General features: G+C 39.5%; 1 protein-coding gene across 6 annotated transcripts in view; it reads right to left on the reverse strand.

The window, feature by feature from the left end:
* The window catches only part of LOC110835253 (uncharacterized), an 85,905-nt gene that overhangs the window by 55,548 nt on the left and 7,914 nt on the right, over positions 1-22,443 (reverse strand). For 4 of the 6 annotated variants that reach the window (XM_022075333.2, XM_022075286.2, XM_022075295.2 and 1 more), the window contains exon 2: positions 20,788-21,007. The exons of 1 other annotated variant lie outside the window; for it this stretch is intronic. In XM_022075333.2, coding sequence (XP_021931025.2) covers positions 20,788-20,922 — 135 coding nt within the window. In that variant the 5' untranslated portion in view covers positions 20,923-21,007. Of the gene's footprint in view, positions 1-3,746; positions 3,980-20,787; positions 21,008-22,443 lie in introns of those variants that run through there. One more of the 6 variants, XM_022075305.2, reaches the window with a different exon arrangement.

The following is a 22,443-nucleotide window of genomic DNA, read 5'->3' on the forward strand; positions in this document are numbered from 1 at the left end:
TTACAATTGGATTGTTCCATGAGGAACACAACATGATATTTTAATTATCTTAATTGTAAATTTTATATATGAATTGTGATTAGACGGACAAAAACCGAATAATTAATTAAATTTCACAATATGACGCAACTATATCATCTTAAGTTCACATTATTTTCCACGTATTTAGCCCACTCAGACTAAAGAGTAATTAACACCTTAATAAGTCCAAGAATCTCAAAGTGCAGAGGCGTGGAATCCAACACAGACTGGCTTCTTAATAAATCCGTTTCGACAAAGGGCAGGTATCACCTGTCCAACAGCCAACCAGGCTCCTTCCTTGGGATAGAGCGGTCGGAGCATGCAGCTGGCCAATCACCTCCGTACTATACCAAGATTTTACCTACACGTCTCATATACGCTGCTGTGCTTGAACACAGGGAAAATTTTACTTCTTATTTAAACCAGAAGGCTGGAACGAGTCAACACGTGGCTGCTAGATGATGTGACGACTTAAAATTGAACTGTTTACTCCGGTTGACTTTCCAAATGTGTGACTCGTGAACTCCAATCCCTCAGTGGTTCGTACATTCATTATTACTTATACATCCTAGACAAAGAGAATGAGTATATCCATTCAAGAGAACTTAAACCGGATTGCACGGCGCTACATCCCAGACGACGGCCATTTTCCAGGCTACGGTCCTCCGATTTGAGATTTATTAAGAGACAGGGAATACACCAGGCCAATACAGAAAAATAAATTTACTCGCAAGAAAATATTCAGTGTGAAGCTCCAACCGACATTTCCTTACACCAAAGTTGCATCGAAACCTGTTGGACCAGTGCCAACTAGTAAAGGGACGGGTGTTAATCTCACACACTTTGAATAGAACACGCACAAAAACTTCAAATGAGATGAGAGAGGCTTATAACACACATGGGAAAGATAAAAAAAATGAAGAACTTTTTTGTAAGACTTCAAGACAATAAGAGACCACTTGGAAAATCTACACATCGGCCAACAGGTCTATTAAAATTAACGTTAAATAAATAGGATATAAGGGTGTGAATTCGATTCTTTCCGCTGAGGAGAGTCTATTGACAGTGGCGAGCTCTTGCGAACACGGCATTCAACATTCAGCTTCCATAACGGCGGCGATTTTTTAAACAGCTGATCGACCATTAGTTTCTCAACAAGGACTTTGCTCCAGAGTTATTTATGATTAAAACAAACAGCAATGGTCGGGTTCGAATCCTACTCATGGTATAAAAGTTTATCCGCGTCATTCTGTAGTGTCCGGAACAAGAAGAGGCATTGCGAAGAGCCGATACCCAATCCATGGTATTCGGCCATTATCCACTTCGTTGCGATAAAAAGCTTAAACTTTGTAACATTACACATTATCAACACTGTCGCCACGCCGTGACAATAACACAAAGGTATCAGAACCATAGGCCTACTTAAATTATCTCTCCGCTGGAGTGGGCAGTTTTCAAGTTCCGACGCGTGTAGCACACAAAATTTTAGTAGGAAAATCTTAAGTGAATAGACCGATTTGAAGACCTAGGCGTAGAGAAGTGGACAGCCTTAATATGAATGTTGAATTAAAAGCTTGAACTGGATTCATGCGACCAGGACAGAACCATATACAGGGCTCCTTCGAACACGGTAATGAATATTCTGACTAAAGATCGCTGACTTCTGGGTTCTTCAGCCGCAGGCAGCAAGGACCTCTAAAACGTTGGTAAACTTCTACCAGACTACACGGCGCAACAACCCAGAAATCTTCATACTCATCGCCCTGATGATGGAGGCAGTATGACCTCTGAAACGTTGGTTAACATCGACCAGACTACACGGCGCAACAACCCAGAAGACAGAAATCTTCATACTCATCGCCCTGATGATGGAGGCAGTATGACCTCTGAAACGTTGGTTAACATCGACCAGACTACACGGCGCAACAACCCAGAAGACAGAAATCTTCATACTCATCGCCCTGATGATGGAGGCAGTATGACCTCTGAAACGTTGGTTAACATCGACCAGACTACACGGCGCAACAACCCAGAAGACAGCCATCTTCATACCCGACGCCACGATACAATCTTCTGATTCACTACTCAATACTCGGCACTGAACATCAGCTTCTCGAGCTTCGAGTGAATTTTAAACATATCGTGCTATCATGTTCTCTCACTGTATCGCCATAATAATTAAAACACAAAAATCAGTATACCAATTAAACTATAAATAGGTTAGTGAGTCAGTTTGTGGAATTTGGGATTCCTGTGAATTTGCAACTACCGGTAATTAAATACATAACATCACAGCAAATGCGACTTTTAATTGCGGTAGTGACTCCTGGGTAATGAACAATGGGGCACCGAAATACTGAGAGAGCACAAATCAAGTTTCTTCGACCTTTACTAGAAACAACCTATTACAGGACTATATAATAAAAAAAACACAGACGTTAGAATCAAATTAAATGTTTAAAATATTATCAGAAATCTGTATAGACCATAAAGAATGGCTTCTAACTGGAACCGAGAAGAACAGAACACAAAGAAACGCACTGGAATATATAAATCACTGAGGTAAAGTGGCCTGGCCGCCCAGAAACGTAAAGATGATTAAGCTAGCAACAACTACAGTGTTTAAAAACAGGCAATTAAGAGTAATCCTGCATATTTAATGATTTCCCAGTCTGCCCATACACACGCACGCGTCCGCCATAGTAATTCGCCCACACATCTCCACATGGGCGGAACAAGCCTACTGCATTTGCCAGAGTACAATAACCACAAACGTGTATTTATAATGTGAAAACGACCTACTTCCGTAGGCACGCTTGTGGCTTCAACCGTTTATACTTTTCTCTTCACGTAGTCGGCGCAATATACGAATCTACAACAAGCCCTTCCTCTGCTTCCCTCAACCACGTGTTACTGTTTACGACCGAGTTATCAACGACAGGCGCTGGCTCAGCTAACGCAGCGTAGTTACATCAATAATGCACACAGATGGAACGCGGTGTTCACTTCTTAACAGACACAATTTGCGTCTTCCGGTATCAAGATACTTTACACCCAGAGCTTGGAAATTAATTAATTATTTTCAGTGACTCACAGTTCCACCTGAAAGAATTCTGGTGGTACAGATTTTGATAAAAGCTATCCTGAGCTCTATTTACTTGCACTGTATTAACTAATACAGTAGAAAACAGGCACTCACTTAACGTCTGCATCGCGGCTGAAATGTGTGATACAGCTTTTTTTTAATATGGTCAACAATAACCATATCAGATCTAACGCTCTCTTCGATTTAATTTCCATTCTTCACTGATTTATGACCCGTTTTTTGTAAAATTTGTACTTCCGCAAAACGACATATTGCAATAGTTGAGTACTTGTTTCCTTTGTTGCAATCACAAAAATGGTGGACATCAAAATGATAACATTCTCAGTCATAGATACATTTTCTATTACAAGTTCAAATGCATTCAACAAATAACAGAGCAACAATTATGCACAACGACGTTCCCTTCATGCTGACGACAAAACGATTTTATTTTCAAAACCACGAATAAAATAAGGTACTCTAGCTAATATACACAAACAAATCACAACAATGTTGCTAATTAAATTATCGAAACAGACAATATATCGATAAATTAAATAGTGGAAGTAATTTGGTTATGTTGGACTTATTCACAGTCGCGTCTATTGAGTATGGGGCACACACAGATAAAGACACTTACTTCATCTTCGTCGAGTTCCTGGTAGTAAGAGTCCCCACTTCCTCTCCGACTACCACCGATACACATGATTCTTCTAAACAGATCGGCAAGTACCGAGCAAATACCACACTGTTGCATATTGTTAACTATCTGCAACCGCCCGAGCTCTACCACACTCTACTCGCTGGCCCGGGCGATCGGCCACCAGGGTCTGCTACAGCCATGCTGCAGACTGGCTCTACGATGTCCAATGTTGCCAGCTTGTGTATACGCAGCGCCCAAGCGGCGAAAACTCGAATTACTGTATTCCTCCCCCTCACAACACATAAATGAGGGGTAAAGGGGTGTATAATTTCTTTCCGGAGTTCCAACTCTTGGATCAATACAATAGAGTACTACGTCGGGTTCAAGCCCCGGGAGGATAGCTTGGTACCAGTCGCGGTTATCTGTCTTCATCACGACATTCTGACGAGCACTGCAGAAGAATAACACATGGTATCGCAGTGTTGCTAACTACGTCCACAATAGAAAGAAAATTTCTCTTCTTCCTTCTTTGTACACAGCCAAGGAAGTATTCGTTCTTGGTCTCGCTCGTATGTATTCATTTTTTATTTCACTACGCTGAAAATGATGGACGAGTTCAGAAGAATGTGACCACGGCATATTTGAAGATATAGCTCATCATTCGCGACTGCTTACTCGTTTATCTCGAGACTTCTACATCGTTAACACGAGAATAAACTCACTTTGTATGGCACTCCACATGCAGTTGTACAATTACACAAATTTACGATCTCTTTCGCTGGCGGAATAAGCCAGGTGTTATGTATCTTACAGTGTTCTTTTGGAACAGTGCGCCATTATTAGAAAATCTCGAAAGACTTCGATTTGTGCGTCGTGCAATGGTGGGTTTCTAAGGGACTGAAATGATTCAGATATAAATTCTCGTACCAGTAATGGGTTTCTCCCATACATTATTTAATAGAGACCTCGATAAAATTGTTCAGAAGGTAAAACATGCGGGCGAGTGGTTGACAAAGGGATGGACACGACGTTATATTCTCGGTTTATGCACTGAAAGAACTAATTAATAAACGGCGAAGATTTTGACTAGAATTCCTAACATTTACTGGTGCGAAATCACAAATCTAGCTAATAGCAGCAACAACGTGTAACAGACTAACTAAAACAAAGTCCTTAGACTTGCATTGTTTCAAAAATTTAAACAACTACGGCAGAACGCTCCTTTCGGAGCTCCTCGGAGGGGTAGGTCAAGTTTTTAAAAAGCAACCAACCCCTTCGGGGGGGTTGGTTGCGTTTTAAAATCTTGAGTAAGACACTAAACTAAACCCCCCGAATGGATGGTTAAAACACTTGACTTTGGTTGCGTTTTAAAATCTTGAGTAGGACACTAAACTAAACCCCCCGAATGGATGGTTAAAACACTTGACTTTGGTTGCGTTTTAAAATCTTGAGTAAGACACTAAACTAAACCCCCCGAATGGATGGTTAAAACACTTGACTTTGGTTGCGTTTTAAAATCTTGAGTAAGGCACTAAACTCGGCATTGTTGTGTTCCACAACAATGTCGAGTAAACAAATATAACGTAGCATTGTTTGATGACGACGACAAACCACAAATTTTTATAGTAGAGATATTTGGATAGTCTAACGAGAGAGAACGAGTAAAAGAATATTATTTAACTAAATATGTGCAGTACACACAAAATAGGGAGACATCAGCGTAATAATTAGTCCTTGTGCTCATCAGGACGGAGGGGATCTCGAGTCTCGGATTGCAGACTTTTGAGACGTTTCTCTCAACGCCAGCAGGGTGTAAGGGACGGCGTTCAGCTTGGGGGTTGGTCTGTGATCCAACACCTCATCGCAAATAAGCACTATGGGTTCTTTGGAACGATGACCCGCGTGGTTTTCAACGTAATACATCAACTGTCGAACTGCTATAAACAGTCTCAAATAAGGAAATTCTTTACACGAATGTTTTCCACCTTTGCTTTGGAATACGCAGACAGGAAAGTCCGAGAAAAAGACGGACTGGAATTTAAAGGGACACATCAGCTTCTGGTCTACGTTGAAGACGTTAATTTAATGGGCGAAAACGTGAATGCTGTGAACAAAAACACAGAAGTCACCTCTATTAGACCCAAGAAGGAAAACTGCACAGAAGTAAACGCAAAGAAACGTTCATATCTTATCACTAGACTGAAGTTAAAAAAATTCTTAAATTTTAAGGATCCATGTGAACGTTATCTGACTCAAATACATGAACAATTTAGTATTCATGATCACTTAGAGAGAACCACATGAAGATGGGCTGTGAAAGCTGAAACATTTAGTGGTATTTAATAAACACTGAGACTTTATATTTTTTATTTAGTGTTCTGTCTGACGACAGGTCCATATGAACAGGATCCTTCCATCCTTTTCTCGGACTGGGACCTGTTCATATACGTTCTTGGCAGATGATCCAGAAGTGGTTTGCCATTGCCTTCTTCTGTGTGTGAATGGAGTAATTGTTGGGATGCCACGGAGAAACCGGGGAAGCCCCCGGAGGAAAACTCCGTGTTGCCTAGACCACGGCCTTGCCCAACACAAGTTATAAATTCGGGCACCGCCGGGAATCGAACCGAGACCCCAGGATTACAAGGCCAGCGTTCTAACCGCTAGACCACCGTGGCGCCTACACTGAGACTATAATAATAAAACTTGTTGCGTAGACGACTGCCAACCTAACGATAACCAAAAATTCTAATATAAAGACACCTAATAAAGCCATGGAAATGTGACACAGCTCAAATATTTGAAAACGACGTAACAAATAATAAATGTTATTCACAAAGAAATTAAGTGTAGATTAAATTCGACGAATACAACCATACAGTTCAGAATCGTTTCTCTTCCTGTTATCTGTTATCTAAAAGATAAAGATACAAATATACACACTACAGGCTTCTTTGTTTTCTTGTCTCTTACACGAAAGATAGGGTATATATTGAGATGTCTGAGAACAGAAGTAGATATTTGAGTCGAAAAGAGATAAAGTGGCAGAAAACTGGGGAAAAATTCGTAACGGCGACTCATAATTTGCACTGTGAACCAAATATATACTGTGAGATGTAGGAGTATGAGATGGAACGACATTCAACACACGTGTAAAAAAAAATGGAAACGAATGTGAGATTTTGATATGAGAACCTGAAGACACCACTTGCAAGAACTAATATATTAAAAGTGATTTACAATGCAGGATATTGTGAACTGGGTTCGTCTGCCTCAGGACAGGGAACGATAGAGCGCTGTTGCAAACTTCATGTATTCATAAAATGTAGGGAATTTTGAGCGCCTACTATCTTCTCAAGAAGGACGTACCCTACGGAGTGAAGAAATTATTGACGTTCTACAGAACCCGAAGGTCCGTTATCGTATTCACACAAATCCAATCAACATACTCAAACCATACTTCCTTCAGATCAATTTAAATTTTGTTCTCCCGCCTACGCTCATGTTTTCAAAGCGGCCTCTGTCATTTCGATTTTCTACCTAAAACGTCATATTAGCCTACATTTTCCATCTGCCGCCAGTATCAGAAACAAGCACACCAATGCTTATTCACGCCTAAGACCAATGAGGGGTGAAAAACGCGATTTGAAACTCATGATTACTAAATAAAATACCCCTGAGTGCAGTAGAAAGAAGTCTATCTTTTTTATCATCATCATAATCAACTACCCTTTCGGATTATGCCTTGTGTTCTGTTCAAATTCAGAATTACTTCTGAAATTACGCATGTCAGAAGATATTGTTAAATACACAATATAATATTAATTATTCTGGTATTTAGACATAAACTTCCAATAATTTATTTCTGTTACCAACAGCAGCCTTCCGTGGGTTTCAGGCGTGTATGTAGACCTATATTAATAAACATTCATATACATTTCCGGTTACTCAATTCCGCCTCTGTTTCTGACAAGTGCGTTTAACATTTCCTGTTACATCAAATGTTATTCAGAAGCTAAGATTACGAAGTGCGTTTCAAAGGAACTTAGAAAAAAATTCTGCAAACATCAACACAAATTACCATCCGTGCGTTTCCTTTCGTGAAAACTTCAATCACATTTTACAATTTCGCTATTATTCCTCAGTGACAAACCGGTAGACTACTGAATTAAGTGAAACGTGTATAAACGAACAAAGCAGTAAAGGTCAACTTTTAAAGTGTAGCACTAGCAACTCACAACGGTACAAACCAGTTGTTCACAAAATGAGAACCTTAGAAAATCAAAGAAAAAAGTTTATGGCGGAAAAGCCGACAGCTGGCTACTCGGTCTTAGTACAAACACGGGAATCAAGAGTCCGACTCCCGCCTTTCTTCTGACTTGTCCTCTGATGGTAAAGAGTTTCAAACGGTCTGATCGAACATCTTTGCTTCTACGGAATGAAGGAATGAATCCTACCATTTGTCTTAACAAGGATGTAGAGAAGGACTAGAACACAGAAGACAGAGGGCAAACCAGTGAATTCAGAGTATAAATTAATAAGCAATAAAATAATAAAAAGTAGTTCTACGTCACTAAGATGTAGCACCAATCGACTCGGCCCGTAAGATTCAATGGAATTTTGCGGGTAATTATCAGAAGCTCTCACAGAAATACCCTCCCTCTCAACAACCATGGTTTCGTATAAGAAGAAGACCGCTAGCCTTTGTTAATAATAAACAGCCTCGCTCTATAAATACAATCAGACACTGCCGACGAGTCCTTGCCCTCCGAAGGTCACCCGGCAGGTTCGGCCAATCGAAGTTTTACTCCCGACTTGGGTAGCAAAATTTCCTTCAGTTCAAAATTTCGTCTAGTACTAACAACAATATATTATAGTAGGAAGAAGACAGCAAGGATACGTCAGATACTGGCCATTGGATAGTCGATCGGGTTTCGATTCCATTCCGGGGCACCATTCCAACCGGGCACTTCCACAATTTGAGTCAGAGGCTTTACCATCTGAGCCAGCTTGCTTGCTCTGAGGGGATCCCTTCGCCGCGTGGTACTAAGATACTGGGAAATAATTGTCTTTCTGTTTACAGGTTAATTTGATATCAGACCGAAGACAGAGTATGGAATGGGGGTGTCTGTGAACAAAGCACAGAGGGTACCCAGGAGACATGAGGATGAAAGCAGTAAGAGTAATGGAGCTTCATAATCTGTGCTTTGTACATAACAAAAATACGAATTCTGTCACTAGATGAAAATGTCTGGTCAGCCTCACGCCCAACTTGCTTTACCTCTGGAGAAAGGGCCTAGACATCCGTCTTCGCTACTTGTCGAAGAACTGTGAAACACATTACGCAGAGTAAGAGAACCAAAATGAAATTTCTGGCTTTCTATGTGTAGTGACTTTGGAGATATCCCATGACACAACACAATCTATTCTGAATGCTAGATCCACAGTGCAGAAAACGAATGTCTCTTCCAAAATCTGAATAAAGCTGTCTCAAGACAAAGATCAGACACCCAGGCAAGGTCATGAACTGGGAGAGGCAGTAATTAGAAGAGAAACTTAAAGTAATTCCTATATTAGTTTTGGAATATGTGGGCCACGCCCTGGCTGCAGCACGCACGTGCACCTCAATTCGATTCCATGGGTGTGACAAACAACTGCACGTTCGAAAACACACTACTCGGATGTATTATTACAATCCTTCGTCCTTCGTCTGCCTTCATCAGGGGTAGGCACTTTCGTGGCACGTGAAGGCATTTCGGAGCCGGTCACAGTGGCCGTGCGTTCTGAGGCTTGGGCCTCGTGTTCAAGGCACAAATGTTTGTCGGCGCCTTTCCCGCCCACAAGTCGATAAATATGACAGATTCTTTGTAGGGACCATGCTTAAAGTTCATAACTTCTTGTTAAGACTTATATGGCGAAAAAAACACCGATTTGTTAAATTTCATGTTTCCACATTATTCAAAATTACAATATAACACTGCACATAATCTATTATACACATTCCTCACATTTCTAAACTCTGTATCTTTAACTTGAGATACATTCGCTTCCGAATTACTTTGTTAATTAGATCGTGAATTTCTAGTTTCTACATACACGCAAGCTTAACACCTCGCTTATCTCAACTTTATGGCCCAAACACTATTAAGCAGTGTGTAAAATTTGTACACTAAACCTTTTCGATGTTTAACTTTCTCCAGAACTTCCTTACTTAACCAGTTTTAGACCCAGCATATTTAATAAACAGTATACCAACCATTCAGTTTGCAAATTAACGAAATGACCTTACGATCAAGCAATGATCAGTCTACTACCAAATCGATCAGTTCGCAGTAACTGACTCTCAAGCAAATAACTCACCAAAAAACCTCCAAACTATTCTACTCGTAGTAAATCAAGGAGCCAAATTAACAACCAGCTTCCCAGATAACGAACTACCTAACCTCACAATCGAACAATGAAGCAGTCTACCAACTTCAGAAACATACATCGTAGAAACTTAAGCAAAATATCAGCTCTGTCCCCCAATGTTGGTTCCAGTTGGTTCGTTCACCCCGACTTCCATGATGCGCTACAGTAGGACGGAGCCGAGAAGGGGGGGGGGGGGGCAGATCTGAGCAGGAACCAACTGCAGAGGGTTCTGCGTGTGCGCAAGAAATTTTTAAGCGGAACAAGAGGTTGGCGGGATTTTCGTCCATTGCTGATAATGAACTCCATCGGGCACGGTCTTATTTTAAGAAGGAAATAGACCGATTAGTTATTCAAGAAATGGCTCGCCTTTTATGAAACCGGAATGTTTGTTGCCGTGCTCATAAGAGCCCAAAACCGGGCCTTATCCCAAGCCAGGTGAATTCAATGCACAAACTCCCACCCTGTTTCATTAAGATTTATTTTAATATTACCCTCCTTTCGACGCCTGTCTCTTCCGAATGGTAACTTCCGTTCAGGCTTTCCAACCAAAACTTTCTACTACAAATTTCTCATAACTTTCATTCGTGTTACATGCCATTCCAATCTCAAGTTCTTTATTTTATTATTCTAATAATATTCGGTGACGAGTACAAATTATGGTATCCCTTAAAATAGTACGAATTTCTTCGCCCAGATCTACCAAACGGTCCTTCTTTTCTTGTTTTTCAGCCAAAATTTTGTGTAGACTTCTCATTTCTCCCATGCATGCTTCATGCACAGCCCATCTCATCCTTCTTTACATAATTCCTCTTATAATATTTGGTACTGAGTACAGATTATGAATCTCTTCGTTGTTTTATTGTAGACACTAGTGACAAATATCGCTTGTCCCAAATGGCGAAAGAAGATTGAAAAAGTAAATTGAAACAGAGAGAAGCAATTTAATACTGAAAATTTAAAAAACCTACTTCGTCTCATTCGGATAAACAAAAACAATCCGAGCACACGAAAGCCGAGGTTTCATACTCACGAACTGCTCCCATCCCGCTGTGACGTGACCAGCAACGAATTCCGCTGACGTCAGTGTAAGCCCGTAAGATTTATCGAGCTCTTCTAGAACGGCAGGTCAGTACGATCCCCAGACGTGCATTCCTCTGTTTTATTACGAGTTCTTTACAGTACGTACATAAAATGAATGCGATATGGTAATGTCGTTTCTGTAAAATAAATTCCATAAAACCCATAATAATTCCAGTGAATATTTACTTCTTCTGTACACGACGTTCGGCCAATAAGCGATGTTTCGGCCTTAAGTCATCCCTTTTCTTTCCCTCTAAGTCTTAATTTGAAGACCAGGGAGGGGCGAAGGGTTGCAACATACTTTTGTAAAACAGAAAAAGACTGAAAAGTTAAAAGCGGTTGATCTTATTCCACTAAGCAAGATTTTGAAAGATGCAAATTTAATTATATCAAATCACATGTGACTTACCTCACCTCTATATAAAAATAATAGACAATCATGAGTTTACATGCTTTTCGTCATTCTAGAATTTCCAGATTTGTGAGTTAGCTCACTGTTGTTCCCAAGTCTTAAACTGAATATTCTTCTCTTATCGTTTAGTAATCTTCTAGGATTATGTCGCCTTAAGCATAGGAATAATGGAGAAACCTCATCCCCAAACAAGCGCGTATAAGAAAATGGCATCCTTGCACGAATAGACGGCAAGTCTGAAGAGCTATAAACTAAAAGGCGCTCTTGTTTTCGGACTTTCCTGATTTACAAGGCGCCAAACACAGCACCGAGTCAAAGTTATTTCGACCCATATCTCCTACGTCAATTTGTGCAAAGGAACATCGTCTTCAGCTACGGCTATAAAAGCAAAAGAACAGAAGCCTGTAATGTTTTAAATATCTTGATCCCGTATTGCAACAAAAAAATCCCGACGATCTGTTTCGCATCAATCAAATCATTAACACAGGAAAAATTCCATCTACACCTGTACATTTTCCGAATTATCTTCTGTACGTCATTTTCTTTATTTTTAACAAATCCTTAATGTTCTCTGGAGTAACGGTGAATGTACACACATTCAGACGCCTCCACTGTTGAAAGACGCAAATTAAACCTAGAGAAGATGACGGACGCTCAGCTAGCAGGCAAACACCCCGACTTTTATTAAACTCGAATGTTAATTACCGTGCTCACACAGACCTGACACTGGTCCCTACTATCGTGCCAGATGATTCCTGTCCACACTTCATCACTCTATTTCTTTATATCCTCTTTAATATTATCTTCCCATTACGCCCGTGCTATTCCAGCGGTCTCCTATCCTCAGGCTTTCAAACCAACATTATGTACAGCGTATTACTCGGATCCTCGAAACGCACTACATGTCCCGCCCATTTCATCTCCTTGATTAGATCATGCTAATAACATCTGGATAAGAGCAGGCCTACAAATTACAGCACTCATAAAAACAATAAGCCCGACGTGAAGGGACTCTTCCATTGGCTACTGGCTCGTAAGCTGAGTCGTTTCAATTGAATCGATTCTTACATGGGAAGTAACTGATGTTAGCGGGATGTTTTTCCTGTTATATCACATATTTTGTGTCACAGTAAATTTAAATTACTTAAATTTAAATTAAATTAAATTTAAATTTAAATTTAAATAAGCCTTCCTCCTACGCGGGTTTGTTCAACGCGAATTCGATTATACGTGTGAAAATAAACAATTTTTCTTTCGAACTCGGAAAACTCGTTTGTACGCGGTTTGTCAAACATGCCGTAATATCATACGAAAAACATCACAGATGTTTAAAGCTAAAGGTATTTTAGCCTCTGCGTGTGTATTTGTTGTATAACCAACTTGGTTTGTTTTATTCAGCACATGTAAGAGTGTAAATAATCAGCTCAACGGTTATCTCGAGATTTATTCCTTCTGAGTCTTTCGCCCAATCTTCGTACTCTCTAACTGCATGTAACCCGCGGTTTCAGTTTCGTTTACGCTGTGACCGTCTTTACTCTTCACGATAAATGCCCTTGGACAGTATTCTGATATCAAAACGTTAATGAAAAAGTGATCAGGGAAGGAAAAAGCTTAAGGCCAGATGAGAAAATAAAAATTCTAGATGAATTTCGCGGTGGTATGAACACAGTAACAATCGGCAAAAGATTCAGTTGGTAATTTTGTTTTGAGATCTAACTTTTAGCTGATACTTTACTTTGACGCTTAACTCTCCAGTTATACTTCATTACACTTTATTCCAGACGACGACATCTCGATGCGTTATTTCTTATTAATGTATTTAAGGGCAAACTAAATTGCCATTCCATTATGGACACTGTTGGTTTACGTGTGCCGGCGAGGCAAATAAGAGAATTTTCTACTTTTAGTGTGAGCAGTGCGTCATCGTTGCTAATGACGTATGTAAATCTTTGGACGTATTTAGCATAAACATTGTCTCCCTTGAGCGAACGTTCTCAACAAGGGAAATGATCTAGCTTCGTTATCTGTCTTTTTATATTTTTTAAAGTTTTACAATTATATTAGTGTTCCCTAGGTGGATTATTTGTTTTTATTTATATTTCTTCATGTTTTGCTCTGTGTTAATATTGTTTCTATTTTGGGTTTGCCTGTACTTGGCAGTTATATTTAATACTGTACATGTATAAGTTTAGTTAATCCGTTTGTGTAATATTATCCATTATTATTTCACTATTATTGTATATATTATCAGTGTTTGCCTGTTATTGGCTTCTTGCTGTTGGCAAACACGTAAATAAATTAATTGAATTGAATTGAATTACACAGCTTGTTTATAAATGAGTATCATCGAAGTATATTATTTTCTTTGACCTCTCATGACCTAAGTCACACATTCCATTAAATCCCATAAAATACTAAGTTCGTATAACGCGGATCCACAGAATGAGCCGCTTTCGAGGAACATATTTCTCGCGTTGGACTATGGTTTACTGTACTGTACAATATCGGCTTTCAGGAAGGAGACAAGTCGAATGTTGATAACTGTCCAATGTTTCGGCAAACATTGAAAATGCCATCTTCAAGGCAACTGCAAAGTATGCTGAAACATTAGATATTAGATGTGGCCGAAGTTGTATATTAAACTTTAATTGCGAAAACCTAACAACAAGAAATACTGTAATTCTCCCAATTTTTGTGTGCAGCTGTGGAAAATAATCTCTTACTTTGAAAGCCCGTTATTTACAAATGTTTTAAAACAAAGAAATAAAGAAAATATGTGGACCTAAGTTACGTAAACAATATAGGATAATACATAACGACATAAAGGTTTATACGTGTGTTTTTTCATGTCGCCCATCAAAATTAAACCGAGGAGGCTACGATGGTTTGGGTATGTACCTAAGATTAGAGACACAAAAAATGCATACATAATTTTGATCGAGATTCCTATTCGAAGAAAGCCTCTCAGAAGACTGACAAGATTAAGATGGATCTTGGGGAAAACTGTTGTGGTGATGGGAGGTAAAAGTGTCCAGTGTCAGTATTGAAGCTCCGGGTTCGACTTCCAGAGAGATAGTAGAGCTGTTCTCATGTTTACGACAAGCACCTTCTAAACGCATCAATGAACCTACGTATCTCGCATAACAAGATCTTCACGAAAAAATAAATAAGCTGAGCGAAAACAGGGTACTGCCACAGACAAGCGCACATCGATTAATGCTGTGGCCCATTATGCAACCAGATGTTCTTTTATGGAGTCATCATACATCAGACCCCTAGATTAGCGCCCCTGCCCAATATGCGGCGTACGGACATCAAGGCTCAAACATGAATAGAACCTTATATTAATATATATAAGGTCGTTATTGCCATCAGCCATTCTAGGAAGCCACATTACCTATGGAAACAGTTCATTGTTATAATACCTATGTTTAGTGCACAGAGAATAGATGATTCACTGATGAATTGTAACTAATTTAGCCACCGACTCTCTTAACGTAGAATGTATTAAAATTACGTGCTCTCCGCCGCGCTTGACGTGTTAAAACATATCACTTTTATTAAATAAATTAACTAATGACGACAAAGATGTACACACAAGGTTAATATTCCGTTCATAATGTATGTGCATCATTTAGAAAAACACTGCAGTTCTCCACTTAACATGTGAAGCCACGATGGCTGTCTTCTGGGTTACAGCGCCGTGTAGTCTGGTAGAAGCCTACCAACGTTTCAGAGGTCCCTGCTGCCTCCGTGATCAGGGCGGTGGAGGCAGCAAGGGCCTCTGAAACATCAATAAGCTTTTGCTAGACTACACGGCACTACAACCCAGAAGAGAGATAACCTCAAATCCTACTCGTGAGGGGCCAAGATTCACACTCGTACAAGTATTCCCTTAAATTTGTCTGCTGTTAATTCCTTTATGAAAGCAATTTTGATTTCTTACCGTCGTTTAGATTTCAGAGTTTTTGGAGTTTATCCATCGCCTGGTATTCTAAAATACCAGACGATGGATTTTAATACACCACTGTCAGAACCCTTTAGAATAGTCTTACCGTCCTTCGAAAATATTTTACCTTCGTCACATTTTAAAGGAATTATTAGCCAATTTTAGATAACAAATTTGCCAAGTAGTAGGTGATTAGACATGCACATGTCGACCTACTCAGTTTTCTACGCGCTTACTGTCATCTAACGGAGCTTCTGCATTTTGTTTTGTAATATTTATTTTCTCGCTCAATAAATTAACATATCAGAACAAACCAGAAGCTGATTTGTTCCATTCACTCCGATCCTTCGTGTTCTTGAACCTTCGTGATGGCGTATTAAGTAAAAAAAAAACGCTATCGAGACAAATGTACTTGTATGACTTCATTAGTTTTCCTCGCAGATTGTCCCACTTTTTATCCGCATGCCCTACCAGAGGTTCCTCTCAATAGCTTTATTGCTGCCCGGAAAAGTGCATTTTGATGTTTCTAAATTTATCAAACAAGAAAATTTCTTTCCGATATGGAAAGAAATTTTCGAACACGGTCGAATAACAAACGTAGTCCCAAATTTACCGTCGAGTGATTATCACTGCTTCGTATTTGGGAGGTTCCTGGTCCAAATCTCGACCAAAACTACCTTGACAGTTTTCGCGGTGTTCCTCAGTACCTCCATATACATGCCTGGACAGTACCTCGAATTAAGACACGAACGCTTTCTTCTAAACCTCTTCTATTCTTCTTATTATTTCTTTTTTGGAACCCCGCCGTTCGACGCTATGCAAAGTGATTCAATATTGCCTCTCATGAATTTGAGGACGTTATATGACCGTGACAAGCAAAATACGTAAATACGCATTGGCCCGGAAACGTCTGTTCTTAGTTACAAAGTTACGCCATTAAACCTGACGTAACAGCCATTGTGTATATCAGAAATATGCTTAACCAGCCGCCTTGGTACTTGGGGCCAGCGTTGGCTAAATACGTAACAAGTTTAACAGGACAGGTAACAAGAGGAGTTATGACGAGTTATTTACACAGAAATCGAAGATTTAAAACAAACATGGATATTACGCAATAAAGATAACAGCTTATTCTACTATAACGACTGTAAAATAATTCATGATGCGTGTATGTATTCCTGTGAACTTTTACATATTCACAGTAAACATCGCAGGATTATAAATGAGTAAATGTGAAATTTAGTGCTATTTGCCCCTGATTTGGACCAACTCTCCAATAAAATTTGTAATTTTTTTTGTCTTACTTGTAACTTAAACATAATAGAAATATATCATGCAAAGTCTATAATCTGTGACCATACAAAGAATTACAAAATTCCCTTCTAGAATACGTAATTTGTTGTTGCCAGCTTAAAAATCAAAACTAAATATAGCATTCGTAAACTTGTTAATGTACGCATTTAAGAAATTACCATACTACGTATCTATTGCAAAATTTAGAGCATTTAATTTCAAAACTCTGGTTATGAGAGACGAAAGTGCCGTTTCAACCACAGAATTTCACTTGACAAGAAATTTAAAAGTGCGAGTTTAGACAGGTATGTAGTATGTGAAAAATGTCACAGAGTTGTAGAGAAGAATTCGGAGTAAACCAGACTGAGAGTCCATTTTCATGTCAAATGTGAAAGTTCTGTAACAACTTGAGGTAGCAGAAAATGAAGGCTAAATTAACTAAAGAGAAACGTGACAACGTAACAGGCTCCAAACAATGAACAAATAGTTTATATGAGACCAAATTAATTAATCAAATTAATTAATCTGCCTAAACACTTTAATAGTCCGTCGATATTCTGACGTCACAGGCAATCAGGAAACAAAGAAAGGAACAAAGAAGGAAAGGAGGATGATTGGGAGAGAGAGAGATAGAGGAAGGAAGTATATAAACTTTTGGGCCCTTGTGCAATTGGCGCAATGTGGACTATTTCTGCTTCACAACGTAGCTTTACTGCATGCGCTCAAACCGTGTCTCAGAGACGACATATTTAAATTGAAGTAACGTCACGAAGATCGCCCTGGCATTTGCCCTAACACGTACGACGGCTGCCATAAAACGTTCTTTTGTCGGATATCGTACATGATCACCTTAAGAGTTACGGCCATAATATGGGCAAATTTAGACAACTATTTTAGTCTTCTATTGTTTCAATTAAATGAGTTCAGTGTGCTGAATACTGAATATTTTCACTTTATAAAGCGTGGGTTTGTTTGTTTGTTTTACTTAAAGTGAGTTTGTTAAGTCACTTTATAAAAAAATGTCGTACCTCATTTATGTAACTGGTTTTAGACAATGTGATGTGACGTGTGAACTGAAAACAAAGACTCGGTGAGGGAGGCCGAGGAGACTCAGACGCGCAAGGGGTGAAGGATTAAGATACGAAAGAATTTATTCCCCCAATAAAATCTTCTCGGGCAATCAGCCGCGTTAATTAGTTACCGTAATAAACCGACATTTAGGGAACCAAGTCTCAAATCCAATTTATTCCCCGTTAAATTTCGACGGGCTTTTATACCAGTTTAATCGCAGTGACCACGCGTATCGTCGAAACGATAACCATCTTTAATAAATTGAGTCACACACAACGTACAAATAATACGCCTAACAAAAACCAAACAATACATAACTAACTCCAAGACGCAGAGTTATTCTTGAGAAGTTAGTAACTATTTCTGCCAATCAAGAAATGTTCTGCCTTTACAAAAGTCGGAAGTTCACTACCGTCGTCACATGAGTCCGCAACTGGTCACTATCCTCTGTCGTAAATCAAATTCAAACTATGATTGAAGATAAATTTTAACATTGCCAACCCTTCTCTTACTAGGTCTTCCAAGCTGTCACATCCCCTCTCCAACACAAGCTAGTTCAACACATTTCAACGTTAACCAACGTTATCGAATCCAGAGAACCTAACATAATCAGACTTAACCTTATAAATATCATAATAAGCCTACCCTAAAACTTTCTGAAAGAATATTTATGTCGATCCAAAATTGCAGTGGTACAACTCTGTCCCATGTTGGCATCCCTGATACGCAACGGTGTAACCATCGTCAGGGCGATTATCCGAGAAGCAATGCTATCATGTGTTGACCACTGATAAGGGCAAAATAATCTGAGACATGACACAAATTGATTTCTGCTGACACGACACGCTGAAAGGAACGAACATACAAAGAAACAAATAAAGAAGAATCTCTGTTTACGTGTTATGAAAGATTCTTTAATACCTTAAATTGATTTGGGGCAAAATAAACCCTTTAATTTAATATTTATTTAAATTACAGGTTGTGCTGCACAGACACGAAACAAAATTAATTCCCCAGACCCCTGCCTAATACCTAAGACCGTTAAGTAATAACAGACAAACCAGTAACTAATTTCTTGAGAAGCTATCAACAGCTCAGGCAAGAAATTCCACCCCCTCTCATGTAACTGAAAGGTTAATTACCTCATAGCAAAATATGTATTACTGGACCCTGTAATAAGCCACTTCACAACCTATCTCTTTACAAGTTACTTTAATATTATCCTTCCAGCTACACCTAAGTCTCCATAGTGTTCTCTCCCGTTGAGGACTCACGTCGAAAATGTTGTAAGCATTTCTTGTTTACCCTTTGCGTGCTACATGCCATATCTATCTCATTTATCTTACTTCTTCGTCTGAACAATGTCTTCTGAGATGTTTCGTGGAATTTACAAACGTTTCAGAGGTGAGTGCTGCATCCCTCATCAGGGCGTCCTGATGATTACGGCTTTAAGCACCTCTGAAACGCTGGGTTAAATTTCTATGAGACACACGGTGCAACATTTCAGAATCTGAAGTTTCATCAATGCTGGTTTAAAATAATCTAATTTTGTTGAAGAATGTAGCATTAGAAGAAATGGTTAATGAAATATGTCTGCTAAGTATAATTAATGCGCTGTTAAACGAATGGACATTGTTAGATGGCAGGGCGATAGCAGAAGATTCGACACCGATTTCTATGGAGCACAATGCAATATAAATTTTCCAAAAACTAGTGAAGGGTATACAAATATTTTGTAAGATGCGTATTTATGGATACGATTAATTTTGGATTTTCCTCCTTCGATTGAATACTTCACGACATAAGATCAAAATGAATTAAAGTTCTCAAGTAACGTAAGCGTTAAATTCTTTGAAATAAATAAAACGAAAGCATAATTCTCATATTCCAAAATGCCGGAAATTAAGTTGACCAACACTTTTGAAATATCAAAAGATGTAATAACTACGCAAAATTCAATTTTGGGCCTCAATTAATATAGTCCTTAATAAAATTTTCTCGGGCACTCAGCCGCGTCAGTTGGTTACACGAAGCGACCAACGTTACGGGAACCATCTCAGATGCCACCATCAGTAATCTGATGATCGGGTCGCTTCGTGTAACCAACTGAGGCGACTGATCGTCCGAGGACATGAGTTTAGTCGCAGTAAAAGCTTCAAATCATATAAATATAATCCTTAAAGAAAGAAAACTAACCAAACATGGAAAACATTTGGTAGCATTTGGTGTAGGTCTTCTATACCGAGTTTCAACAAAATCGCTCACGTAGTTTGATCTCTGCTACTCACGAAAGACAGACAGCAGGGCAATATGGATGAACAAACAACTACGTACTTCTGGAATTGTTTTGGAACGGATAACAACAAACACTGATAATAATAAACCCTCACCTAAACCTCAGTGATTTGATTACACGATTTCTCCTGCAGTGGTGCAGAATTTATAAATCGAAACAATTGCTAAATAAATTTGGTTGTATTCACAGTTGGCACTGGTGTGTACGTTACTTCTTTCAAATTTAAAGAGAATATGCTATGTAAGTAATCGGTTGCTTTTTATTCAAAGAAACGTTCCTATCACAAATTAAAAAACCAAGTATAATTTATGGTGATGAAAATCCATGTCCAGATATGGCATGACAAGTTTGTTTCACTGATCTCAAATACCAAATACATCCAGTCTGCAAGGAACAAAGTGCTTCTGAACGAGATGCGTGGCATAAGAAATCAAAAAATACGAGACAGATTGTTCTCCCGCAGATTTGAACCTAACTCGACGAGTCCTTGAATCAGGAACGGAACTGTTATGACTGTCTCTATACAGACCTTGATGTTGTGGTCCTGTCCTGTTGGGTGGACGATGACCCACCGGTTGGCCGACTGCCTCCTGTAGCACAGACACGTGGTGTACGGTATCATTTTGCAGACTGAGTTCTGGACCAGAAGAGGTCGCTGCACCATCCCCGGCTTTCTAATCGATAAAGCCCCAGTACAGTGCGCGCCACACAGTGGAGCAATCGGAACGAGACGGCCATACGACTCAATACTACACAATAAACACACACACATGTCCAGCTGCAGCTAGAGTTTGTATGTTTTAAGACGAAGTGGGGAGAATATTTGGGCCTCAGAAAACGAAGTATGACGCTCTTTCATATACATAGTGAGAATTGAGGTTCTCAAGGCGGAAAGTATGAAGATGGCGTCTGGAAATCGTCTTGATGATGGAGACAGCAAACGCCTCTGAAACGCCGGTAAACTTCCTCACGGCGCAACAACCCAGAAGACAGCTCTCTTCATAAATCTACATTATCCGTACTCTTTTTCTAACAATGTTATAGTGGCTGATTAAATCAAAGAATGTGACATGGACGGAACACATAAGATGCATAGTGGGAAATGAAAAATACAAAAAATTTTGGTCGAGAAACGTGAAAGAAACACACCATTAGGCTAGAAGTCATATACCATACTTAATCAGTCAGCTGAGTAGTTTCGGATATGGAAAACGTGCATAGGTTGTACAACATTATCAAGATGTTCGTACAAGGGTTGCAGAGAAAACAACCACGGTTGTCCTCCATCAGTTGGTTTTTGTTTTTTACACGAAAAAATAATTTTACGTCTGCGATGACACTTCTAGCAAAATGTACGTGTTCAGAAATGTCCCACGATGCTCTTCTGTTCTGTCAGGATGACAGCGAATATTAAGCAGGACAAATCTGTCAAAACAATGACATTCCACTTCACGACGCTTCCTTAAACATACAGGTCTGTATAGAGTCCACTGACAGATATTTGTATCTGTAATAAATGAATATACGAGACCAATTATTTACGCAAAAAGCAAATAGATTCAATTTCAATATAGATTTTCCATTGTTGATTGTAACATCAGTGAACAAAGCGAACGCACAAATAGTCTACCGAACTATTAGCAGAGCCTCTACGCTTTATGGCAGGCGTGACTGGCTGTTTTAAGATTTATATTGCGCAGATAAGCTCAGGCGCTAGGCATTCTAATTTGTATTCAGGAGATGTCCGATTCGCATGTCGGCTGGGAACTGGTGTACTCCCGGTTGAATGTTTCCGTACTTTTACACCGTCTATCCAGTCGAATTACATGACGCGAATTTCTTATAGTACAATGCCTGGAACCAAACAGCACGTAGAAGGCAAACTAAAAACACTGCGGTCATAGATCGTGAGAGAAAGCTATAAAGTATTGCGACTGCGAAATGTTTATGAAGATCCCTGTCTTCTGTGTTGTAGCGCCGTGTAGTCTGGTAGAAATTTACCGACGCTGTAGAATTCCAGAGGTGTTTATTGCCTCTGAAACAGCGGCAGACTTTACCAGACTACACTAAAACCCAGAGGACAGCCATCGTCACACACACCGAAGCGAGAACTTCAAATCCTACACGATGTTTACAGTTTGGACAGAACATATTTCCTTACTCCCCCCCCCCCCCCCCCCGCCGT

Source organism: Zootermopsis nevadensis, unplaced genomic scaffold (genome assembly GCF_977971745.1).
Source record: "Zootermopsis nevadensis isolate Lab colony 2312 unplaced genomic scaffold, Znev_1.0 Znev_ptg000017l, whole genome shotgun sequence".
NCBI lineage: Eukaryota > Metazoa > Arthropoda > Insecta > Blattodea > Termopsidae > Zootermopsis > Zootermopsis nevadensis.